This window comes from Macaca fascicularis, chromosome 12 (assembly GCF_037993035.2).
Source record: "Macaca fascicularis isolate 582-1 chromosome 12, T2T-MFA8v1.1".
Classification (NCBI taxonomy): domain Eukaryota; kingdom Metazoa; phylum Chordata; class Mammalia; order Primates; family Cercopithecidae; genus Macaca; species Macaca fascicularis.
In genome coordinates, this window is record NC_088386.1 from 93123406 (window position 1) to 93150415 (window position 27010).

The 27010-nt window shown below is 43.5% G+C and overlaps 1 protein-coding gene across 7 annotated transcripts in view; it reads left to right on the forward strand.

The window, feature by feature from the left end:
* The first annotated feature begins 14907 nt into the window (after nucleotides 1–14907).
* Nucleotides 14908–27010, forward strand: part of MOB4 (MOB family member 4, phocein) — a 34844-nt gene continuing 22741 nt past the window's right edge. For 4 of the 7 annotated variants that reach the window (XM_074009633.1, XM_005573829.5, XM_074009632.1 and 1 more), the window contains exons 1-2: nucleotides 14908–14980; nucleotides 21549–21611. Coding sequence is in view for 5 of the 7 variants with exons in the window: in XM_005573829.5 (XP_005573886.1) it covers nucleotides 14921–14980; nucleotides 21549–21611 (123 nt within the window). In the remaining 2 variants the exon portion in view is untranslated. Of the gene's footprint in view, nucleotides 15190–15932; nucleotides 15981–21548; nucleotides 21612–27010 lie in introns of those variants that run through there. The other 3 variants (XM_015432530.4, XM_005573832.4, XM_005573830.5) reach the window with 3 other exon arrangements.

Here is a 27010-nt window from a genome sequence, read left to right on the forward strand (position 1 = left end):
CCAGGTACACAAGTACCATGTAAATTGAGGGAATAATTATACTTTCCTTTTTCTTGTCTTTTTTTTTTTTTGGAGACAGTCTCACGTTGTCACCCAGGCTGGAGTGCAGTGGCACTATCATGGCTCACCGTGGCCTCCACCTTCCTCCCAGGCTCAGGTGATCCAACCGCCTCTGCCTCCTTGAGTGACTGGGACTACAGGCATGCACGACCATGCCGTATTAATTTTTGTATCTTTTGTAGAAATGGGGGGTTTTGCCATGTTGTCCAAGTTAGTCTCGAACCTTCTGGGCTCAAGCAATACGCCTGCCTTGGCCTCCCAGATTGCTGGGATCCCAGGCCTGAGTGAGCCACCACACCTGGCAGCTTTTTTTTTTTTTTTTAGAACGTTTAAGAGTTGGTCAGTATTTTGGAAAATCAACTACTGTACATTAAAGTTAGGACATTGCCTTATTATTTTTTAATGGTGGTGGGTTATATTTATGCTTTTCTATTTGACACTAGTTTGTCAGGGCTGGAAAACAGCCACATGCTCACCTAGTCAGTATGACCTCAGTGCAGTTGAGGTGGGAAACGGGAAGACTTCAGTGTAGTTTCTAACCTGATATTGGCATCTAATACCAGGAATATGACGTCCTGTCAAGTTACCGTAAGACAACGTGAAAACGGCATCACATAGTCCTTGAGGGATGATTGTCCTTGGCGGCCAGCAGCAATGACAAAGTAGTGAGCTCACCAGGGTCAGCCCACTCAGCTGTGGTACATTTTTCCAGTGGCTCAGCCGTAATCCATAGTTTCACCCCAATTAACTTCCCAGCTACATTGCGTCTTTTAAGCTTTGTTTTGTAAGCATTGAAAAGAAGGATGCTGAGAAGCTCTCCATGATTACCTGATCGTCAGTGACCACCATCTTCACCTAAAGCTGCTCAGCATCCAGTGACCAAGTATCTAAGGCCACTTAGCAATAGTGGAGGTGCTCTGGCATCCTCCTAGTGTTTTTTTATGTCGTCGTCGTCTTATATTTTTTTGAGATGGAGTCTTGCTTTGTCACCCAGGCTGGAGTGCAGTGGCGCGATCTCCACTCACTGCAAGCTCCGCTTCCTGGGTTCACACCATTCTGCCTCAGCCTCCCGTGTAGCTGGGACTACAGGCGCCCGCCACCACACCTGGCTCATCTTTTTTAAATGTATTTTTAGTAGAGACAGGGTTTCTTTTTTTTTTTTTTTTTTTTGAGACGGAGTCTCGCTCTGTCGCCCAGGTTGGAGTGCAGTGGCCCGATCTCAGCTCACTGCAAGCTCCACCTCCCGGGTTTACGCCATTCTCCTGCCTCAGCCTCCCGAGTAGCTGGGACTACAGGCGCCTGCCACCTCGCCCGGCTAGTTTTTTGTATTTTTTTTTTTAGTAGAGACGGGGTTTCACCGTGTTAGCCAGGGTGGTCTCGATTTCCTGACCTCGTGATCCGCCCATCTCGGCCTCCCAAAGTGCTGGGATTACAGGCTTGAGCCACCGCGCCCGGCCATAGAGACGGGGTTTCACCGTGTTAGCCAGGATGGTCTCGATCTCCTGACCTCGTGATCCGCCTGCCTCCCAAAGTACTGGGATTACAAGTGTGAGCCACGGCACCCGGCCTTTATGTCTTATTTTAGGAGACGGAGTCTCTGTTGCCCAGGCTGGAGTGCAGTGGCATCATCTCACTGCAATTTCCGCCTCCCAGGTTCAAGCAATTCTTGTGCGTCAGCTTCCCAAGTCGCCGGGCTACAGGCGCCTGCCACCACGCCCTGCTAATTTTTTGTATTTTTAGTAGAGACAGGTTTCACCGTGTTAGGATGGTCTCCATCTCTTGACTCATGATCCATCCGCCTCGGCCTTCCAAAGTGCTGGGATTACAGGCATAAGCCACCGCGCCTGGCTCATTTCATTTTTAAAAACTTAGCACTACTACATAATTTGGTAAAAAAAAAAAAAAAAAAAAAAAAAAAAACCTAAGACAAGTAATTGCAGCTACTTGAACGGCTGAGGCAGGAGAATGGCTTGAACCTGGGAGGCAGAGGTTGTGGTGAGCAAAGATTGTACCACTGCACTCCAACCTGGGTGACATAGTGAGACTCTGTTTTGAAAAAAGAGTATATATATATACACACACACACACATATATATGTGGTATTTATACATATATGTGTGTGTATATATATACGATAGCTAACATTGGCTGAGTGCCTTCTCTCCAGGGTGAGCACTGTGTGATTGAATAGCTAACAGGAGCATTTTCTAGGTGCTGGCTACTGTTGAAGGTGCTTTTCATGTATTAATTGGTTTAATCTTTCAACAACCTTATGAGATAGGTACTGTTCTCATCTTGCAGATGAGAAAGCTAAGGCATAGAAGGGGTTAATAACCAAGGTTGCTCAGTGGTAAGTGGCAAAAGCCAGGATTCAGACACAGTCCACCTCCAGACTCTTTAAAACTTGATCCTTTATAGCCTTTGCTACTTTGTTAATTCTAAGCATTTAATACACATTATTCCAATTAATTCTGGTGATACCCACTGTGGTATGGGGAATGGGTAGTACCAAATGATGTATGGCACTTAAGTGCCTAGTATGCTATGTGTTGAATTTAACAAAACTGAGTCACAGCAGAGGATAAATAGCTTGATGTAGCTGTAGCGGCTAGGGAGAAGACTTCAGATTCAAACCCAATAATGCTACACTAGAATGGTTGGGTGCGGTGGCTTGTGCTCGTAATTCCAGCACTTTGGGAGGCCGAGGTGGGCAGATCTCTTGAGGAGATCGAGACAGCCTGGGCAATATGGCAAAACTCCGACTGTACAAAAAATACAAAAAGCTACTCGAGGGGCTGAGGTGGGGAGGTTAAGGCTGTGGTGAGCCGAGATTGTGCCACCACACTGCAATCTGGGTGACAGAATGAGACCCTGTCTTTAAAAAAAAAAAGATTCATACACTAGAATTGATTACCAACCCTTAAGCTTAACAGCTACCAGCTGTCTTAGTAATCAAACTTATTTTCAAGGTTTAATTATCCATAAATTAGTCTGATAATGTCTTTTTTTTTTTTTTTTGAGACTGAGTCTGGCTCTGTCGCCCAGGCTGGAGTGCAGTGGCCGGATCTCAGCTCACTGCAAGCTCCGCCTCCCGGGTTTACGCCATTCTCCTGCCTCAGCCTCCCCAGTAGCTGGGACCACAGGCGCCCGCCACTTCGCCCGGCTAGTTTTTTGTATTTTTTAGTAGAGACGGGGTTTCACCGGGTTAGCCAGGATGGTCTCGATCTCCTGACCTCGTGATCCGCCCGTCTCGGCCTCCCAAAGTGCTGGGATTACAGGCTTGAGCCACCGCGCCCAGCCTGATAATGTCTTTTAAAAGTTGTGTCCCGTATTGATTTTGAGAGGAATTAAAATTTAAAGTTTTAAATGGCATGGAATAATGATCTCAACTTTTGATCATCTTCCCATCTGTAAAGTAGTAGGTACTTCCACTATATGTATATTTACGTTTATGCACCTGTTACTGCCTTTGGTATACTAAAGCTTACTTTTTGTCAAACTTAGATACTGCAATTATGCCTAAAAGTTATTTCTTATATTGTCTAAGTGGATTATCAATTTCATACTCTGCTCACGCACAGCTAGATAATATGCTTTGCACATCATAACCTTGGGAGCACAGATTTTTCTGTATTACCAATGAGAAACCTTGACTCAAGAGATGAAGAAATCGTTCCAAGGCCATGGGGCTAATATATTGTAGAGTAAGGAATCTGTTCAAAGGCTATGACTTTCCCATTATTCTCCAATGCTATTTTCCTAAGACCCAAATTAGTTTTGATATATGAGGTAATAGTTCACAAAGCTTGGTTCATCCTTGCAATTGCCATGTAAACTTAAAATTTCAGGGCCTTATCCAAACCTACTAAATCAGAAGGATAAGGTAATTTTTGAACCACAGAAGCAGTCCTACTGTGATGCCTGCCTAGCAGAATTACTAAAGAAATAATTTTTTTTTTTTTTTTTGAGACAGAGCCTTAGTCTGTCTATCCGGCTGAAGTGCAGTTGTGTGATTATAGCTCACTGCAGCCTCCAACTCCTGGGCTCAAGCAATCCTCCCACTTCAGCCTCCAGAGTAGCTGGAAGTACAGGCCTGTGTCAATGGTGGGTAATTTTTTTTTTTTTTTTTTTTTTTGACAAGGTCTTCCTCTAGTGCTCAAGCTGGAGCACAGTGGTGCTATCACTGCAGCCTTGACCTCCCAGGTTCAATTGATCCTCCCACCTCAGCCTCCCGAGTAACTGGGACTACACATGCATGTCACCATGCCCGGCTAATTTTTTTTTTTTTTTTTTTTTTGAGACAGAGTCTCACTCTGTCACCTGGGCTGGAGTGCAGTGGTGTGATCTCGGCTCACTGCAACATCTGCCTCCCAGGTTCAAGTGATTCTACTGCCTCAGCCTCCTGAGTAGCTGGGATTATAGACACCTGCCACTGCGCCCAGCTGATTTTTGTATTTTTAGTAGAGATGGGTTTTCACCATGTTGGCCAGACTGGTCTTGAACTCCTGACCTCAGGTGATCTACCTTCCTTGGCCTCCCAAAGTGCTGGGATTACTGGTGTGAGCAACTGCACCCGGCCAATTTTTGTATTTTTTGTAGAGACCAGGTTTCACTATATTGCCCAGACTGGTCTCAAACTCCTGGGGTCAAGTGATCCTCCCACCTTGGCCTTCCAAAGTGCTGGAATCACAGGTGCATAATTTATTTTTTAGTGAATGGTGTATGTATCTGACTTTATTTTTTTAGAGATGGGGTCTCACTGTGCTCTCCAGGCTGGTCTTGCTCTCCTGAGCTCAAGCAATCTTCCTGCCTCAGCCTCCAGAGACTACTTTATTTTTTTAATCAATGAGTAGCTTGTTGTCACAAGTTTACTTACTGGATTATCCATTCTTCTCCCTGCACACCACCCCCCACCTCCCTTCTCTCTATGCCCAGAAATCAGAGATGTTGCCTTTATCACACACAAAATTTCTATATATGCCTACTCCTGGGTTTAATAATTTGTTCCATTGACCTCCCTATTCCATCACATTGCTTTAAATGTAAATAGTTTTATATTTAAGTTTGACATCTGATAAGGCAAGTCCTCCCTGTACCTACTCACCTGGCTGAAAGTATGTTCTTTGTTCCTATATGAGCTGCCAGCTTGTTCTTCAGTGTGATACCAAGTCATGCTTCCTCCAGCAAGTTAATTACTGTTTTCACTGCACCCACACAAAAATGGAGTTTTGAACTTCTGACTGATTTGTGTGAAGAGTATTTAAATATATTTTTTCTTTTCTTTTTTTTTTCTTTTCTAGAAGGAGTTTCGCTCTTGTTGCCCAGGCTGGAGTGCAATGGCACTATCTCGACTCACTGCAACCTCCGCCTCCCAGGTTCAAGCGATTCTCCTGCTTCAGCCTCCTGAGTAGCTGGGATTACAGGCATGTGCCACCACACTCAGCTAATTTTTTTGTATTTTTAGTAGAGATGGTGGTGTCACCATGTTGGTCAGGCTGGTCTTGAACCCTGACCTCAAGTGATCCACCTCCCTCGGCCTCCCAAAGTGCTGGGATTATAGGCATGAGCCACCGCACCCAGCTTATTTTCCTTTACTCTCAAGCAACCTCTATCAGAGAGCCCAATCAAACCTAGCTCTTGTCCTGGTTGCTTACATACTAGTTCTGTTACATTTGACAAATTACCTAACCTCTCTTAGCTTATGAATGAACTGCAAAACAAGGGCATTAGATTTGCCTCTTAACGTTTTGAGTCAAGCCTATTTGTTTTGGTTAAATTTTTATTTATTTAAAAATAAATAATATGTTCACGTAAAAATTTAAAATTATGTATCCTGAAAAGAATGCTCTCTATCCTTGTCCCCCAGCCACCCAGTTCCATCCTTGGAAGTAACTAGTATAACTTTTTATATTCTTCCTTTCAGGTGTTTTATGTATATATACATATATGTAAATGTGTATGTATAGATGTACATATCTTATGTATATGAAATATATATTCATTTTTTCTTTTTTAAAAAATAACATTCCATACATACCATTTGACACCTTGCTTTTTTACATTAACAATTGGTCTCTGGGATTAATCTATATATAAAGATATTTTAAAACTGTATAATGGCCGGGCGCGGTGGCTCAAGCCTGTAATCCCAGCACTTTGGGAGGCCGAGACGGGCGGATCATGAGGTCAGGAGATCGAGACCACCCTGGCTAACACAGTGAAACCCCGTCTCTACTAAAAATACAAAAACTTAGCCGGGCAAGGTGGCAGGCGCCTGTAGTCCCAGCTACTCGGGAGGCTGAGGCAGGAGAATGGCGTAAACCCGGGAGGCGGAGCTTGCAGTGAGCTGAGATCCGGCCACTGCACTCCAGCCTGGGTGACAGAGCGAGACTCCGTCTCAAAAAAAAAAAAAAAAAACTGTATAATGTTCAATTATATGGATAAGCCATAATTTATTTCAGGATGCCCCCCAGCCATGATAGATATTTAAGTTATTCTAGTCTTTTTCTATTAGAAACACTTCTGCAATGAATAAATGTATGCGTAACTAAATACATTTGAATTTGTACTAAATACATTTGTACATTTGAACAAGCATATCTGTAAGACAAATTCCTAGGTACAGAACTGCTATGTCAAAGGGTCTGTGAATTTTAAATCATACATGTGCACATATACAGATATGTACAGACATATACAGTCCTTCACTGAAGTCCCATCAGTTTTATTTATTTATTTATTTTTGTCAGAGTTTCACTCTTATTGCCCAGGCTGGAGTGCAGTGGCACAATCTTGGCTCACTGCAACCTCCACCTCCTGGGTTCAAGCGATTCTCTTATCTCGGCCTCCAGAGTAGCTGGGATTACAGGTGCCCGCCACCACACCTGGCTAATTTTGTATTTTTAGTAGAGATGAGATTTCACCATGTTGACCAGGCTGGTCTCAAACTCCTGATCTCAGGTGATCCACCCACCTTGAGAGTGCTGGGATTACAGGCATGAGCCATCGCGCCCAGCCAAAAGGTCCATCAATTAACAGTCCTACTAACGGCCAGGCGTGGTGGCTCACGCCTGTAATCCCAGCACTTTGGGAGGCCGAGGTGGGCGGATCACGAGGTCAGGAAATTGAGACCAACCTGGCTAACACAGTGAAACCCCGTCTCTACTAAAAAAAAAAAAAAAAAAAAAAAATACAAAAAATAAACCAGGTGTGGTGGTAGGTCCCTGTAGTCCCAGCTACTTTGGAGGCTGAGGCAGGAGAATGGCGTGAACCCAGGAGGTGGAGCTTGCAGTGACCAGAGATTGCGCCACTGCACTCCAGCCTGGGCAATACAGTGGGACTCCGTCTCAAAAAAATAGTCCTACTAACAATGTATTTTTTTTTTCTTCTTTCTATAATGCAGGATGTTATAAAGTTCTTATTTCGCCAATCTGATAATTTTACTCTTTATCATGATGAATGAGGATGAGCATTGTATGTGTTTAAGACTTTTTTTTTTTGAGACACGGTCTTGTCTGTCGCCCAGGCTAGAGTGCAGTGGCACCATTACGGCTCACTACAGCCTTGACGTCCTGGGCTCAGGTGATCCTCTCACCTCAGCCTACCAAGCAGCCGGGACTACAGATGCATGCTACCACGCCCATCTAATTTTTGTAGAGAGAGGGTTTTGCCATGTTGCTCAGGCTGGTCTTGAACTTCTGGACTCAAGCGATCTGCCCACCTCAGCCTCTCAAAGTGCTGAGATTACAGGCACGAGCCACCTTGCTTACCCTTGTTAACTGGTTATTCCTATTCACTTAATATCTTCTGCCTATTTTTTGACTGAGTGCTTGATCTTTTATGACTTTTATTTATTAAAGAAATTAGTTCTTTGTGGTTTTTCTTCCTTCTAGTTTGTCATTTGGGTTTTGATTTTGTTTATGCCTTGTGCTTGTAGAAAGTCAGTTTGGTGTATTTGAATTATTAAATGTTTTTCTTTATGGCTTCTGGGTATGATATTAAACTCTGAAAAGTCTTCTCCAAAACTTGGAAGTTTCTTCCACAGTTTCTTTAGGTATTTTTATAGTTTGGGTTTTTCTTAAAAAAAAAAAAAAAAAAGATTTTGATTTTGGCTCCATCTGTAGATTTTCCTGTTAAAAGATGTAAGAAATGGTTAAAATTCCCCTATCCTCTTATAGATTAAGCCTAATTCTTTAAGACACTTAAAATTTCACTTGCAAAATGCCCTTTCAGAGACCGGGTGCAGTGGCTCGCGCCTGTAATCCCAGCACTTTGGGAGGCCGAGGTGGGTGGATCACGACGTCAGGAGATCGAGACCATCCTGGCTAACATGGTGAAACACCGTCTCTACTAAAAATACAAAAAGTTAGCTGGGTGTGGTGGCAGGTGCCTGTAGTCCCAGCTACTTGGGAGGCTGAGGCAGGAGAATGGCGTGAATCTGGAAGGCGCAGCTTACAGTGAGCCAAGATTGAGCCACTGCACTCCAGCCTGGGCAACAGAGTGAGACTCCGTATCAAAAAAAACCCAAAAAAACCAAAAAAACAAAAAACAAAAGAATGCCCTTTCAGTCTCATTTAGCCTGAAGACATGACTTGGAAAAACATCAATGGTTATTTACTTACCTGGCTTGAATGTCAGTTCAAAAGGCTAGTTTATTATAGTATTTTTATTTTTATTTATTTATTTTTTTAATTATACTTTAAGTTTTAGGGTATTATAGTATTTTTAAGTCACTCATTTTCTGAATATGTGCTAGGCACTGTTCTAAGCACTGGATATACAGGGATGAATAAGATGGGGGAAGCACACAGTAACAACTAAATAAATAGCATGATTTTAGATACACATTAGTGTTATCAAGAAAATAAAGACAGGCTAGGCACAGTGGCTCACACCTGTAATCCCAGCACTTTGGGAGGCTGAAGTGAGGATCACTTGAGCCTAGGAGGTCGAGGCTGTAGTGAGTGGTGATCATGCCACTACACTCCAGCCTGGGCAAGAGCACAAGACACTGTCTCAAGGGGGAAGAAAAAGGATAAAGCCCAGTGTCTCACACCTGTAATACCAGCATTTTGAGAGGCCAAGGCAGGAGGATCCTTTGAGGCCAGGCATTTGAGACCAGCCTGGGCAACAAAGTGAGACAGTCTCTTAAAAAAAAAAAAAAGGCCAGGTGTGGTGGCTCATGCCTGTAATCCCAACACTTGGGAGGCTAAGGCAGACGGATCACGAGGTCAGGAAATCGAGACCATCCTGGCCAACGTGGTGAAACCCCGTCTCTACTAAAATACAAAAAATTAGTCTGGCGTAGTGGTGCACGCCTGTATTCCCAGCTACTCGGGAGGCTGAGGCAGGGGAATCGCTTGAACCTGGGAGGCGGAGGTTGCAGTGAGCCGAGATCATGCCACTGCACTTCAGCCTGGTGATAGAGTGAGACTCCGTCTCAAGAAAACAAAACAAAACAAAACAAAAACAGAGAGAGAATAATGTTCAAATAATATGTTGAAGATGTATGAAACATAGGCACTGACTTGTTCAACTGTGAATATACGTTCCCATGCTTCCCTGCTGCTTCAACTTTGCTTGGCTTGTAATGAAATCTCCTGTAGCTCTGCACATAAATGCTATCCATACTTTAAGACACATTCCAACTACATACATCATTCACAGTGTGCCAATTTTGCTTTTAGACTGGCTTCCTTTAAGCCAAAATGGCTGCTGCAGGCCTATATTGGGCAATATCCATTGGCAGAAAAAAGAGAGCATCTCTTTTGGTATCTTCTGAAGAGCAAGTAAATCTTTCTCCAAAGTGCTTCATCACAACGTTTCACATTTCTTTGCTTTGCTTTATTTTACTTTATAATTTTTTTGAGACAGGATCTCACTCTGCCACACAGGCTGGAGTGCAGTGGTGCAATCATAGCTCACTGCAGCCTTGAACTCCCAGGGTGAAGCAATCCTCCCATCTCAGCCTCCTGAGTAGCTGGGACTACAGGTGTGTGCCACCATGCCCAGCTAATTTTTGTATTTTTTTGTAGAGATGGGTGTGTGTGTGTGGGGGGGGGGGGGGTCATACTATGTTGCCCAGGCCGGTCTTGAACTCCTGGGCTCAAGCAATCTTCTCATCTCAGCCTCCCAAAGTGCTGGAATTATAGGTGTGAACCACAGAGTCTGGCCCTTTCACACTGAGACCAACAGGAATTTATCCCTCAGCTAGACATGAGTTTACCTTTCCCTGGTCATAGGGTGAGAGATGAACACTAAGCAAGATCAGAGTCTGTTTGCAAAGGGCATGTGAAAGGGGCTGCTTCAATACTTAAGGCGTTCAGCCTTATACTGTAGTAATCTACATAAGATGCTTTCCCATTAATTTCAAGGCTCTTTGAGGAAAGCTTGTCTTATATCTCTTTGTGTTTTTCAGCACTTAGCCCAGTGCCTTGCATATAATATGCATCAACTCTTTTTTTTTTTTTTGAGATGGAGTCTCACTCTGTTACCTAGACTGGAGTGCAGTGGCTCAATCTCAGCTCACTGCAATCTCTGCTTCCCAGGTTCAAGCGATTCTCCTGCCTCGGCCTCCCTAGTAGCTGGGACTACAGGTGCGCACCACTGTGCCCAGCTAATTTTTGTATTTTTTTTAGTAGAGACGGGGATTTCACTATGTTGGCCAGGCTGAACTTGAACCCCTGACCATGTGATCTGCCCACCTCGGCCTCCCAAAGTGCTGGGATTACAGGCTTGAGCCACTGCACGTGGCCTGCATTAACTCTTTTACTTGGATTTAAAAATTCCCCAAAGTGAATTTCATATTGGATAATTTTTTTTAATGTGTCAATGATTTGAAGCTCATGGATAATTTGAAATTGCTGGCCGGGCGCTGTGGCTCAAGCCTGTAATCCCAGCACTTTGGGAGGCCGAGACGGGTGGATCACAAGGTCAGGAGATCGAGACCATCCTGGCTAACACGGTGAAACCCCGTCTCTACTAAAAAATACAAAAAACTAGCCAGGCGAGGTGGCGGGCGCCTGTAGTCCCAGCTACTGGGAGGCTGAGGCAGGAGAATGGCCTAAACCCGGGAGGCGGAGCTTGCAGTGAGCTGAGATCCGGCCACTGCACTCCAGCCTGGGCGACAGAGCGAGACTCCATCTCAAAAAAAAAAAAAAAAAAAGAAATTGCTTATGATACTTTCACTTTATAAAATATTTTCTTCTAAAACTTCAAGAGTTCCATATTTAATTTTATGCTTGCTTTCATACTTTACGGGGCAGAGGGAAAGAACTGCTATGCACAATCTTCATTACACATAAAGAAACATTTATTTGATAGCTTGTTCAATGTCTTACAGTTAACAGGCAAGAGAATCTATGAAGGGGTGGCCTGCCCCTCCACACCTGTGGAGGGCGTTTCTCGTTAGGTGGAACGAGAGACTTGAGAAAAGAAATGAGACACAGAGACAAAGTATAGAGAAAGAAAAGGTGGGCCCAGGGAACCGGCGCTCAGCATACAGAGGACCCACGCCGGCACCGGTCTCTGAGTTCCCTTAGTATTTATTGATAATCATCTTTACCATCTTAAAGAAAAGGAAGTGGCAAGACAATAGGGTCATTGCAGGGAGAAAGTCAGCAGTAAGACATATGAATATAGATCTCTGTAACATGAATAAGTTTAAGGAAAAATGCTGTGCCTTGACATGCATATGCAAACATCTCCATAAACCTTTTTAGTACATAAAGAGCAGCATTGCCCTAGCAAGGCCCACCCTTCACCCTAAGGCAGTTTTCTCCTTTCTCAGTAAACAGAACATACAATCAGGTTTTACACTGAGATGTTCCATTGCCCAGGGACGGGCAGGAGACAGATGTTTTCTCTATCTCAACTGCCAACAACCGCCAAGAGGCCTTCTTTCCTCTTGCACTAGTCCTCCTCAGCACAGACCCTTCAAGGGTGTCAGGCTGGTGGACGATTAGGTCTTTCTCTTCCCACGAGGCCATATTTCAGACTATCACATGGGGAGAAACCTTGGACAATACCTAGCTTTCCTAGGCAGAGGTCCCTGCGACCTTTGGCAGTATGCGTATTCCTGGGTACTTGAGATTAAGATAATGGTGATGACTTTTAACCAGCAAGCTGCTTGCAGGCACTTGTTTAACAAAGCACACCCTGCACAGCCCAAAAATTCTTTAAACCTTGAGTCACCATAGCACATGTCTCTTGCAAGGACAAGGTTGGGGGTAGGGTCACAGATTAACAGCATCTCAAATACAGAACAAAATGGAGTCTCTTATGTCTGCTTCTTTCTATATAGACACAGTAACAGTCTGATCTCTCTTTCTTTTCCCCACAAATCTAGATTTTCTGAATCTCACTCCAGAGCTATTCCTATTGGTGCATATAGGCTTTAAACAGATGGCTCCTCCTTTACCTGAAATATTCAAGTATTTCATGTAACTGTTATTGCTAATCATGCTTTTTGTTTTTCTATTCTCTCTCTTCCTACCCCAGACAAATTAACCCTAGTTATAAAATTGGTCTTGTTTGGAGGTACATAATCTACAGGCTGAAAGAAGAATGAAAATGTGAAGGTTATCAGCTAGAAACATTCCATCCCTAAAGAACAAGGTCCTTCCTGTGAACAAGGCCAGGGTTGACATCAGAATGCAACTTTATTGGACTTTTCAAAAACAATGAATGTGCATTTTGTTCCCAAATTTAACATCTACTCATTCACGTTTTTTTGTTTGTTTCAGATGGGTTGAAACATTTTAATAAATCTGGAATTAAGAGAAGGTGAAGATGATCCCATTCAAGTATAGGTGACTATTTACAGCTCAGGGAAATACACAATCTGGGAAACGTAAACTTAAACCTTGCAGTAAGTGAGGTGAGTCATCCATAGAACAAGAGGCCTCCCTGAGACTCTGCTATCTCACAGACCCAACCCATCTCTCTAAGGGAGGTAACATTTAGGTGTCACTTGTCCTAGGCTCTCACTGTATCTAATACAAGTTGAGCATCCATAATCTGAAAAGTCCAGAATCTGAAATGTTCTCAGATCTGAAGCTTTGAACATCCACATGATGCCACAGGTGGAAAATTCCATACCTGACCTTCTGTAACAGGTCGCAGTCAAAACTTTGTTTCACGCACAAAATTATTTGAAGTTTTACAGGCGCCCGCCACGCCTGGCTAATTTTTGTATTTTTAGTAGTGATGGGATTTTACCATGTTGACCAGGCTGGTCTCAAACTCCTGACCTCGAGTGATCTGCCCTCTTTGGCCTCCCAAAGTGCTGGGATTACAGGTGTGAGCCACCGTTCCTGGCCTATTTATTGTATAAAAGTAACTTCAGGCTATCTGTGTAAAGTGTATAGGAAACAAATGCATTTCACGTTTAAACTTAAGTTCCATCCCCAAGAAATCTCATTATGTATATGCAAATATTCTAAAATCCAAAATAATCAGAAATCTGAAAGTGTTTTGGTCCCAAGCATTTAAGATAAGGGGTACTTAACCCTTATACGAATTTGTGATTTGCACGTCTCTGTTGCTGGAGTCAAAGCAATTTGTAGTGAAGGACGGAGCCTTATCATAGTGGCACCTTAGCGCCTACCATATAGTGGGGCTTAATGAGTATCTGTTGAACGAATAAATCTTTTCATATGTAGACGCTGGTGCTGGGAGGGCAAAATTAAGTCCCTATTCTTGAAAAGTTACCAGTCAATACATCTTCCAGAGAACCAACTTCCTGTTGTTAAACCCTTCAAAGCCTAGTTCTAAGTCACTGACAATTACTCAGCTAGAGACCCACTCAACTTAACCTCTCCTCTACTCTCAAATTCCGTTTCTTCCCTGAGCATTCTCAATACACCTTTATCTAAGGACATTTGATGTTTTCTTCTTTTGGAAATCATGCTACTGTATGCGTTTTTTACTTTTTGAACTGTCTTTCCATCTGATATCCCAAGGCCTCCCTCACCCCAGATAAAAGATTCAAGGATTCTAAGCAGGAAAAAAAGTTTGCGAAAATGCTGTGGTTTCTTAAGAGAGAACACTTGAAATGTGCAACAAAGTAAATGTGGAATCCTGTAAGACGTAAAGTATATCAAGGACTACTAATTTCCTCCTCCTGCTTCTGACTTGAAAAACACGAGCTAAATCTGTCTACCTAACTCACAAAACCAGATGCCCACTCTTCAGGTCACATAATTGACATCTGCGTCTTTCATCGACGTAAACAAACTTGTCATTGAAAAAGTCCTTGGCTTTTAAGTCGCCGGATGGCGAAAATAACACTGACACTCAAATCCCTAGTCTGATTTCAGATTGGGTCGATTTCACGCAGGTTCTTTGGAATTTCCCCAGACTGCTGGCCTGTTTTCTACCCTGATCCCTTAGGTGGCTTCTGGGACAGAATTAGGGTTCTCTACGTATTTGCTTGCACGTGGGTTTACTGAAATGGCCGCCACTGTACGAAGTCCGTTCTTCCCGTGTAACTAACAAGAGCCCATACCAACTTGCAACGCAGCCGTGCACACTGCCGCAGCAGTTGCCGCGATCACGACCTTTCAAAACCGCTCCGCAGACCTCGCAAAGAGGCTCGTGGCTCCCGCCTTCCGGTGCCTCAGTACCTGCCAGTCGCCGCCCAACGCCGTCCGGCAGTTCTCCGTTTGCACTCTCCCTCCGCCTACCCTGCTTCTTCTACCCCCCGGCTCCCAGTTCTCTCGTCCTGCTCCGCGCAGGCTGCGGCTGTTCCGTCAGCGGCGGCTCCTCCTCCCAGACGCAGAGCGCCGCTCTGCCCCGCCTCCCGCGCAGGCTGCGGTCCCTACATCCGGGTACCGACTCCAGCCGCCTAGACGCTGGCACTATGGTCATGGCGGAGGGGACGGCAGTGCTGAGGCGGAACAGGCCGGGCACCAAGGCGCAGGTACCACGTCCGCACCTTTCCTGTCGGGCAAGTAGGTGCCGAGCAGTGCCGCGCCCGGAAGCTGGCCGCCACTGCGGGGAGGTTGGGCCTAGGCGGCAGGCGGGCGGGCTGGGGCACTGGTGCCCGGCCTGCTCTTCCGGAGCTGCAGCCCCTCAATTTGGTTGAGGCGGTGGCGGCCGCCGTGAGGCCTGCGGAGCTCCGACCCAGGGGTAGGCGTGAGGGGCGGGTGGGGGCTGCGGGTGGTACCTGCCTGCCGAAGCCCTGGGCTGCGAGCCTGTGGGCAGCAACAGCTTCTTTTCGCTTTGCCCCGGAGCCCTAGCTGACTAGCATTGGAGGGGCGCGACCAGCCCGGTGGAGACCCCCGGGGTTTCCTGAAGGTTGGGGCCGCTGAGGTTGGAGGGGGTGTAAACACAGCCTATCTCGACCCGGCGTCCAGTTCCTACCTGGCCTGGGACGTACCTGCCTGTCTCCTGCCATCCCGCTTGTCTAGCCGGATCCGGGTGCCAATATTCTCGTTGTTTCCCTTTAACCACCTCTCCCTGCCGCTTTCCCTGGAGCTGTTCTCTGGTCCAGCAAGTTCTCATCACCAAGTTGTGACTTGTTAGATGTCATTCCTTGCTAATATGCGTGAAGCGTAGTCAGAGAATGAACTGATTATAATTTTGTCAGCATTTTTGTAGGGCATTATGTGTGGTAAATTGGTGTTTGATTAGGCCTTGGTTCTTAGGGTTTGGAAAAGATGGGATGCCTCACATTAAAAAAAAAAAAAAAAATCAAATTGGCATCCAGACTTGAGCTGATTAATACTCTGCTAGCCGAAATGGCTTGCTATAGACTAGATGCTCTGAAATCGAAAGAGATGTGTTTATAAAATGTTAAAAAGTGATGCAAATGAAAATTGAAACAAAACAACCATGGAGCTATGATTGTATGTCTGAGAATAGATTCTAATTTGTTATACAGAATTATGGGAAGAACACCTTTCGAAGGGGGCATACAGGTATTGATTACCTTCCCAGATTCATGTTACGGATAAGGACACTGAAGCCCAAGAGAATTAACTGGATTTGCCCAAGGATACATCATCTGAGTGTTAATTCACTGGTGACCTTTTCTCTTTAACAAACTGCTTCTAGTGCTGAATTTTAGAGAAAATTTTAAAGTCTTATTTTGGATTCACATTAAGCTGTCAATTTACTCCTACTACAGTTTTGTTTTCATACTACTGGAAATTTATGCGTTACATATGTTTGCCTTTTTTTTTTTTTTTTTTTTTTACCGTTTCCACACTTTATTTCCAAATGCTTTTCTCAGATACCTTTACATCTTATTCTGTGGAAACACTGTTTCTGATTACATTTTTATGTTCAGAAGTAGACTTTTGTGTTCATATTATGAGAGTCATCTTATTTATTCGTAAGTTCTTAATTTTGAAAGGTTAGAAAATAAAATATTTCAACTAATATCGTAACATAGACTTGCTATGTTGCTGTAAGTCACAGAAGAAAGCTTTTTTTTTCTTCTTCACCTTGTCATGGATCAGGGTTGTTAGATAAAATATAACAGAAAAAGGATAAAAAATAAAAAAGACTACTTACGCCATAGTTTGTCCTATCTTGTTAATCACATGAATTTCCTTTAGTGAAATGGGTCTGTTCTAAAATGATATATTTAGAACCATATCTCCTTCCCTAATGGGTCAAAAGAAAAACAATTTAAAAACTATAATAGAGGGCTGGGTGCGGTGGCTCACGCCTGTAATCCCTGCACTTTGGGAGGTCGAGGCAGGCGGATCACCTGAGGTCAGGAGTTCAAGACCAGCCTGGCCAACATGATGAAACCCCGTCTCTACTAAAAATACAAAAAATTAGCTGGGCGTGGTGGTGGGCGCCTGTAATCCCAGCCACTTAGTACGCTGAGGCAGGAGAATCGCTTGAACCCAGGAGGCGGAGGTTGCAGGGAGCCCGTTTGCACTCCAGCCTGGGTAACAAGAGCAGAAAACCCGGTCTCAAAGAAACAAACAAACCCTATAGAAGAGTAGGTGGAGTATTTTCCTACATTAAAAAAAAAGTTGGTTAGACTGGAATATAGGCACATGGTTGGTTTTCTTTTTTCTTTTTTTCTTTTCTTTTTGAGACAGAGTTTTGCTCTTGTTGCCCAGGCTGGAGTGCAGTGGCACGATCTCAGCTCGTTGCAACCCCCGCCTCCCAGGTTCAAGTGATTCTCCTGCCTCAGCCTCCCGAGTAGCTGAGATTACAGGCACCCGCCACCTCGCCCGGCTAATTTTTGTTGTTGTTGTTGTTGTTGTTGTTGAGTCAAGAGTCTCGCTCTGTCCCCCAGGCTGGAGTGCAGTGGCGCAATCTGGCTCACTGCAAGCTCCGCCTCCCGGGTGCACACCATTCTCCTGCCTCAGCCTCCCGAGTAGCTGGGACTACAGGCGCCCTCCACCACGTCCGGCTAATTTTTTTTGTATTTTTAGTAGAGACGGGGTTTCAGCGTGTTAGCCAGGTTGGTCTCGAACTCCTGACCTCAAGTGATCTGCCCGCCTCAGCCTCCCAAAGTGCTGGGATTAGAGGCACAAGCCACCACGCCAGGCTTCATAGTTGGTTTTCAAAAAATGTTTGTTGATTGGATTAGATGAGAATCTTTATTAAGCTGAATTTTTGGTGTCTCTCATAGGCATCTAAAATATGTCACAGTTATGATAAGGCAAAACATTTCATTCGCAACATCTTTTCTGTATATAGTCATCCTTGGTGTCCTCTGGGGATTGGCTCCAGGATAACTCTACCCCCACCCCATACCAAAATCTGAGGATGCTTAAGTTTCCTATGTAAAATGGCATAGTGTTTGCATGTAACCTATGCACATTCTGTTACATAGTTTAAATCAACTCTAGATTATTTAATAATACCTAATACAATGCAAGTGTTCTATAAATAGTTGTTAACACTGTATTATTTAGGGAATAATGACCAAAAAAAAAATAGCCGGTACATGTTTAGTACATACGCAACTATATTAGACCTAACTAGGTACATAGTACATGTCAGCAACAATATAACATTTTGTGGATTTTTTTAATCCCCTGAAACATTTTCAATTCCTGGTTGATTGAATCTGCAGATGAAACCTGCAGATATGGAGGGCCAACTGTATAACTACATGTGTTTTCTAATATTTTAAAAACAATATTCTGTAAACTTTCTTAGTTTTTTTTGAAAAGGAAATAATAGAGTATTGGTAGAAATTTAGTGTAGATCGGCCGGGTGCTGTGGCTCACGCCTGTAATCCCGGCACTTTGGGAGGCCGAGGCTTGCGGATCACAAGGTCAGGAGATCGAGACCATCCTGGCTAACATGGTGAAAACCCGTCTCTACTAAAAATACAAAAAAAACTAGCCGGGCGTGGTGGTGGGTGCCTGTAGTCCGAGCTACTCAGGAGGCTGAGGCAGGAGAATGGCTTGATCCCGGGAGGCGGAGCTTGCAGTGAGCCGAGATCAGCGCCACTGCACTCCAGCCAGGGGGACAGAGCGAGACTCCATCTCAAAAAAAAAAAAAGAAAAAAGAAATTTAGTGTAGATCATATAGGAAAAATTTTAAAACTGCTCTTTAGTATTTAGACAATGTCTAAGTAAAGGAATCCTGGAACCATTTCCAGAAGATTGTTTTATTTCCTGATATCTTCCTTTAATAAAATTAGTTCATTTTCATACAGATAGGCCAGCTATTTAAAAAAAGATGAAATGTTTAAGACACTTAGAAAGGTATCCTCATTATCTACTGTCTGAACAAGGATGTTGCTATTATAGTTGAATCCTTATGGAAGACATTCTCTGTCTTCTATCATTCCTTTTCTGTATACTTTTACTATATACGCATTATATCAATAAGTATGCCTTGCACTTAAACCTTTTTCTTTGAGATGGAGTCTTGCTCTGTCTCCCAGGCTGGAGTGCAGTGCTGCACTCTCGGCTCACTGCAAGCTCCACTTCCTGGGTTCGGGCCCACCACCACGCTTGGCTAATTTTTTGTATTTTCTCGTAGAGACGGGGTTTCACCATGTTAGCCAGGATGGTCTTGATCTGCTGACCTCATGATCTGCCCACCTCAGCCTCCCAAAGTGCTGAGATTACAGGCGTGAGCCACCACACCTGGCCTAAACTTTTATTCATTTTATATACACTGTGTTTTCTTCCAATTTGATTTTTTTGCTCAAGGTTTTGGAGACTTAATCTTTGTTTATTGCTTTTACAGGTTTATATACAGGTTTATAGATTATTGGTTTACTCTTACCCCCTCCCCACCAAGTTTTACCTCAGAGACATTTGAGCTCCAACTATGTGTCAGGCATTGTGCTACCTACTGAGGTTACATAGGTAAAGTTTGCTGAAAAATCAGTCAAATGGAAAGGTTCTTAATCACTTAGGGGAATGTCTGTTAACTGTATTATCTACAGATAGTTCCAGAACCGGGGCAAGATGCTCTATAAAAATATCCCCCTTAGGCCGGGCATGGTGGCTCATGCTTATAATCCCAGCACTTTGGGAGGCTGAAGCTAGAGGATTGATTGTGATCAGGAGTTTGAGACTAACCTGGCCAACAAAGCGAGACCTCGTCTCTTAAAAAAAAAAAAGGAGAAATAAAAATATTCCCTTTAATAGAAGGCTGGTTTATTTGGATGTTTACTTCTCTTCTTAAAACTTTTGTGGGTGTATATATTTATAGGTTACATGAGCTATTTTGATACAAGCATGCAATGTATAATAATCACATCAGGCCGTGCGCGGTGGCTCAAGCCTGTAATCCCAGCACTTTGGGAGGCCAAGACGGGCAGATCACGAGGTCAGGAGATCGAGACCATCCTGGCTAACACAGTGAAACCCCGTCTCTACTAAAAAATACAAAAAACTAGCCGGGCGAGGTGGCGGGCGTCTGTAGTCCCAGCTACTTGGGAGGCTGAGGCAGGAGAATGGCTAAACCCGGGAGGCGGAGCTTGCAGTGAGCTGAGATCTGGCCACTGCACTCCCGCCTGGGCGACAGTCTCCAAAAAAAAAAAAAAAATCACAACTCGGTGGGGGGGGGGGGGGGGGTATAAATGGAGTATCCATCACCATAAGCATTTGTCCTTTATGTTGCAAAAAATTAGGTTCTTTTAGCTTTTTTTAAATGTGCAATTAAATTGTTTTTTACTATAGTCACCCTGTTGTGCTAGCAAGTACTAGGGCTTATTCATTCTTTCTATTTTTTTGTACCCATGGGTGATTACCTTTTTTTTTTTTTTTTTTTTTGAGATGGAGTCTCACTCTGTCACCCAGGCTGGAGTGCAGTGGTGTGATCTTGATTGACCACAACTTCTGCCTCCCTGGTTCAAGCAGTTCTCCTGCCTCAGCCTCCTGAGTAGTTGGGATTACAGGCGCACACCCCCATGCCCGGCTATTTTTTGTATTTTTAGTAGAGATGGGGTTTCATCATGTTGGCCAGGCTGGTCTCGAACTCCTGACCTCAAGTGATCCTTCCGCCTCAGCCTCCCAAAGTGCTAGAATTAGTGGTGTAAGCCACCATGCCCGGCCTCATCATTACTTTTTAATGGTGCCCATATTTTGATTTAGAAATTTAAAACTCTATTTGGAGTGAGAAGAATAATTTATAATTTCTTCTTAAAATAATACTTATGCATCGGGCATGGTGGCTCAGGCCTGTAATCCCAGCACTTTGGGAGGCCGAGGTGGGCGGATCGCAAGGTCAAGAGATCAAGACCATCCTGGCCAACATAGTGAAAGCCTGTCTCTACAAAAAATACAAAAATTAGCTGGACGTGGTGGTGCGCACCTGTAGTCCCAGCTACTTGGGAGGCTGAGGCAGGAGAATCGCTTGAACCCGGGAGGCAGAGGTTGCAGTGAGCTGAGATTGCACGACTGCACTCCAGCCTGGTGACAGAGCGAGACTCCCATCTCATCATCATAATAATAGTACTTATGGAGCAATAAATTAGTTACTAATGCTAGCTGTTCTCTTTTGGTAAAAATCTGATTTACTTTTTGGTGTCTGGAGATTTCTTTTTTCATTGTAACTTTCTGAGAGATATTTAACCATCATAAACAAAAAAGTGATAGACAGACTTATCTCCCCAATTAAGTAATACATTAAAGGTTTATGGGAGCTATATTTGAGGAATTTGTGATTGGAAAAAACATAATTTGTAGTTCATTTAAATAAAATCTTGATATTCATTTAAAAACCAAACAGCCAGGCACAGTGGGTCAGGACTATAATCCTAAGAATAGGGCGGCTAAGGTGCGAGGTTGAGGTGGGATGATTGTTTACACCCAGGAGTTTGAGGCTGTAGTGAGCTATGATTGTGCCACTGCACACCAGCATGGGCTACAGAGTGAGACACTGTCCCTGAAAAAGAAAAATTGAATAAAATTTATTTCCTTATTTCACTGGTAATTACATTGCAAAAGTTTTTTCTTCCCCTCCAGTGTGAGCTTTGGATCTTTATTAAGAATTGATGTTAATCATAATAGTATTTTGTATGTGCTTTAACTGTGAATTTATTTTTGTAGGATTTCTATAATTGGCCTGATGAATCCTTTGATGAAATGGACAGTACACTAGCTGTTCAACAGGTAATAAAAATAGTTTCTTTTCACCCTGTGTCTTTTGGAGTACAATGTGTAAGTGCCCATTGGGTGGCCTTTGTTGGTCAGTGTGCAGCAGTCTGCTTCCCAATAAAGCGTGCTCTTTCACAAAATAAAACAAAAAAAATAGTTCCTTTTACAACTCCAATAACCTAAGCATTTTACCTCTTTGATGTAGTTAAGTATTCTTACATCTTTTAGCATAGACAAGATTCCACTGAATTAATGGAATGCCTATTTAAAAGTTTAGTCCACCCTCATTTTGTTTTAAGATGGCATATTAAACTGTGCACTGTGGCTGCCAGCACTTTGGGAGGCCGAGGTGGGAGGCCAATCACTTGAGGCCAGGAGTTCAAGACCAGCGTGACATAGCAAGACCCTGTTTCTACAAAAAGATAAATTAGCCAGGCATGGTGGTGCACACCTTTAGTGCCAGTAGCTAGGGAGTCTGAGGTGGAGGGATTACTTGATCCTACTTCAAGGGTCTAATGAGCTATGATTGTGCCACTGTACTTCAACCTGGGTGACAGAGTAAGATCTTGTCTCTTAAAAAAAATAAAAATAGCCCAGGTGCGGTGGCTCACAGCTGTAATCCCAGCACTTTGGGAGGCCGAGGCGGGCGGATCACCAGGTCAGGAGATCGAGACCATCCTGGCTAACATGGTGAAACCCCATCTCTACTAAAAACACAAAAAATTAGACAGGCATGGTAGCATGCGCCTGTAGTCCCAGCTACTTGGGAGGCTGAGGCAGGAGAATGGCTTGAAACCAAGAGGTGGAGGCTGCAGTGAGCCGAGATTGTGCCACTGCACCCCAGCCTGGCCAACAGCGGGACTCTGTCTCGAAAAACAAAACAAAACAAACAAAATACAATTTCATTAAGGGGCAAATAAAAAAATATACATTGGAGCATACTAGTGTATTGGATTAGGCATCGGTTAAATTTTTTTTGTTTTGAATTTTTAGTAGAGACAGGGTTTTGCCATGTTGCCTACCTTGAACTCCTGGGCTCAAGCAGTCCACCCCCCATGACCTCATGGCCTCCCAAAGTGCTGGGATTGCAAGTGTGAATCACTGCACTTGTCTTTTTTTTTTTTTTTTTTTTTTTTTTTTTTTTTTTTTTTTTGAGATGGGGTCTCACTCTGTTGCCTAGACTGGAGTGCAGTGGCTCGAGCATGGCACACTGTAGCCTCAACTTCCTGGACTCAGCTGATTCTTCTGCCTCAGCCTTTCAAGTAGCTGGGACTATAGGTGCATACTGCCACTTCTGGCTAACTTTTTTGTAGAGAAGGGGTTTCGCCATGTTGCCCTGGCTGATGATAACATTTTTAAAGGGAAAATATACCATAAATCGAGGCTGTTTGGCTTCATTTTGATAGCCAGATAATAAAAGTAGATAGCTGGCTGGGTGTCGTGGCTCATGCCTGTAATCCCAGCACTTTGGGAGGCCGAGGTGGGCAGATCACAAGGTCAGGAGATCGAGACCATTCTGGCTAGTATGGTGAAACCCCGTCTCTACTGAAAATACAAAAAAATTAGTTGGGCATGTGTAGTCCCAGCTACTCGGGAGGCTGAGGCAGGAGAATGGTGTGAACCCAGGCAGCGGAGCTTGCAGTGAGCCAAGATCACGCCACTGCACTCCAGCCTGGGGGGCAGAGCAAGACTCTTTGTCTCAAAAAAAAAAAAAAAAAAAAAAAAACAAGTAGATAGCTATTTGAATTTATTATGTTATTTGAAGATCTTAGAAAATAAAAGAGAAATATAGTTGAATTATTGGAGCATTAAAAACCACCCATCTAGGCGTGGTGGCTGACACCTGTAATCTCAGTACTTTGGGAGGCCGAGGAGGGAGGATCAGTTTGAGGCCGGGAGTTTGAAACCAGCCTGGACAATATAGTGAGACCCTGTCTCTGCAAAAAAGAAAAACGTTAGGCTAGGTGGTGTGAACCTGTAGTCCTAGCTACTTAGGAGGCTGAGGTGGGAGGATAGCTTGAGCCCAGGAGTTAGGGTTAACGGTGAGCTGTGATTGTGCCACTGCACTCCAGGCTGGTGACAGAGTGAGACCCTGTCTCAAAAAAAAAAAAAAAAGAAAAAGTGCTGTTCAATCAGCAAATATTTATTGGGTTCTCACTATATACCTAGCAATGAGTTAGGCCTTGTGGAAGATAAAGGAATATAAACCTAGATCTAGCTCTATGCCTAGAAATTGGTTAAATTTTGAAGAAAAATGTACAGATGGTTATTTCTTTAAAAATAGGGGGAAGTGTCCTGTTACTTTGTTGAATTTGTTCATTTATTTTTGCAGGTTTTTGGATGTGAAATCTTTAGGGTTTTCTACATATGAGACCATGACATCTGCAAACAGATAATTTTACTTGTCCAATCTAGATCTGTTTTCTTTCTTTTTCTTGCCTAATTGCTCTGGCTAGACCTTTCAGTACTACTTTGAATAAAAGTTGTGAAAGAGGGCATCTTTGTCTTCTTCCTGATCTTAGAGGAGAGCTTTTAGTTTTTCACTGTTGAGTATGATGTTCACCATGGATTTTTCATATATGGTCTTTATTATATTGAAGTTGTTTCCTTTATTTGTAGTTCATTCAGTGCTTTTTAGATCATAAAATGGTGTTAAATTTTGTCAAATGGTTTTGCTGCACCTATTGAGATGATCATGTGTTTCTTTTTCTTACTTTTTTTTTGTGAGACAGTCTCACTCTGTCACCAGGCTGCAGTGCAGTGGTGTGATCTCGGCTCACTGCAACCTCTGCCTCCCAGGTTCAAGCAATTCGCCTGCGTCAGCCTCCTGAGTAGCTGAGTCTACAGGCACGCGCCACTACGCCCAGCCAATTTTTGTGTTTTTAGTAGAGATGGAGTTTCACCATGTTGGCCAGGATGGTCTTGATCTCTTGACCTCATGATCCGCCAACCTCAGCCTCCCAAAGTGCTGGAATTACAGGTGTGAGCCACCACGCCTGGCCAAAACATCATGTGTTTCCTTTTCATTCATTCTGGTTTTGTTTTGTTTTTTTTTTTAAGTTTGGGTTTTGCTCTTTTTGCCCAGGCTGGAGTGCAATGGCATGACCTCCACTCACTGCAACCTCCACCTCCTGGGTTCAAGTGACTCTCCTGCTTCAGCCTCCTAGCTGGGATTACAGGTGTGTGCCACCATACCTGGCTAACTTTGTATTTTTAGTAGAGATGGGGTTTCACTGTGTTGGCCAGGCTGGTCTCGAACTCCTGACCTTGTGATCTACCCACCTCGGCTTCTCAGAGTGTTGGGATTACAGGTGTGAGCCACCATGCTCGGCCCATTCATTCTGTTAATGTGATATATTGATTGATTTTTTTTTTTTTTTAAACCATTTTTGTATTTCTTGTGTTCCAGGAATAAATTCCACTTGGTCATGGTGTATAAAAACCTTTTAATATGCCACTGAATTTGATTTGCTGGTATTTTATTGAGAATTTTGCTTTGGTGTTCATGAGGGATATCAGTTTGTAGTTTTAATAGTGTCTTTGTTTGGCTTTGGTGTTAGGACAATGATGGCATCATAGAATGAGTTAGAAAGTATTCCCCTCTTTTCAATTTTTTGGAAGATTTTGAGAAGGTGGTGCTAGTTTTTCTTTTTTCTTTCTCTCTCTCTCTCTCTCTCTCTCTCTTTCTTTCTTTTTTTTTTTTTTTTTTTTTTTGTGAGACAGAGTCTCACTCTGTTGCCCAGGCCAGGCTGGAGTGCAGTGGCGCGACCTCAACTCACTACAGCCTCTGCCACCTGGATTCAAGCGATTCTCCTACCTCAGCCTCCTGAGTAGGTGGGATTACAGGCACCCACCACTGCGCCTGGTTAATTTTTGTAGTTTTAGTTGGAGATGGGATTTCGCCATCTTGGCCAGGCCAGTCTTGAACTCCAGACCTCGTGATCTACCCACCTTGGCTTCCCAAAGTGCTGGGATTACAGGTGTGAGCCATCGCGCCTGGCATTAGTTTTTCTTTAAATGTTTGGTATTTTCTTTAAATGTTTACTAGTGAAGCTGTTAGGCCCAGGGTTTTTCTTCGCTCAACATTGGGAATATAATTAATGCCACTTAAAAATGGTTTAAATGCTTTTCCTTTCTTTATTGAATGGTCTCAGCAGCCTTGTTGAAATCGTTTGGCTGTGTATGTGACACATTATTTCTGGGTTCTTTCTTTCTTTATTTTTGTCTATATGAGTCTCCTTATGCCAGTATCACACAGTGTTTGATTACTGTAGCTTTGTAGTAAGTTTTGAACTCAAGAAGTGTGAATCCTCCAACTTCATTCCTTATTTTATTTTTCTTAACAGAGACAGAATCTTGCAGTGTTGCCCAAGTTGGTTTTGAACTCTTGGGCTCAGGTGATCCTCTTGCCTTGGCTGGGATTACAGGCATGAGCCACCATGCTCTGACCAAATTTATTCTTTATTTTCAAGATTTTTTTTTTTGTTTATTCAGAAACCCTTGCAATTCCATATAAATTTGAGGATCACCTTTTCTTTTTTTTTTTTTTTTGGAGACAGAGTCTCGCTCTGCCGCCCAGGCTGGAGTGCAGTGGCGCTCACTTGGCTCACTGCAAGCTCCGCCTCCCAGGTTCACGCCATTCTCCTGCCTCAGCCTCCTGAGTAGCTGGGACTACAGGCGCCCGCCACCTCGCCCGGCTAGTTTGTATTTTTTAGTAGAGACGGGGTTTCACCGTGTCAGCCAGGATGGTCTCGATCTCCTGACCTCGTGATCCGCCCGTCTTGGCCTCCCAAAGTGCTGGGATTACAGGCTTGAGCCACCGCGCCCGGCCCACCTTTTCTGTATCTGCAAAAAAAGAGAGGTGTCAGTCGGAATTTAGCTAGAGATTGTCTCGTATCTCTAGATTGCTTTAGGTAGCATTGACATCTTAACAATATTAAGCCTTCTTACTCATGCACACAAGATGTCTTTCCATTTATTTAGGTCTTCTTTAATTGCAGCAATGTTTTGTAGTTTTCAGTCTGCAAAAAAAATCTCCTTATTTAAATCTATTTCTAGGTAGTTAAAAATTTTTAGGTGCTATTGTAAGTGGAATTGTTTTCTTCCTTTTTAGATTCTACAGGTATATAGAAACAAAACTGATTTTTGTGTATTCATCTTGTATTCTATGACTTTGCTGAATCATTTTGCACTTAGAGTAACGTCCTTGTGGATTCTTCGGGATTTCTTATATATAGGATCATGTAATTTGTGGATAGAGATAGTTTTACCACTTCCTTTCCAAATGAGATGCCTTTTATTTCTTTATCTTGTCTAGTTGCTCTGGCTAGAACTTTAGTACAGTGTTGAATAGTGGTGGTGAAAGTGAGCATCCTTGTCTCATTTGGGTTTTAAGGGAAGGGCTTTTAGTTTTT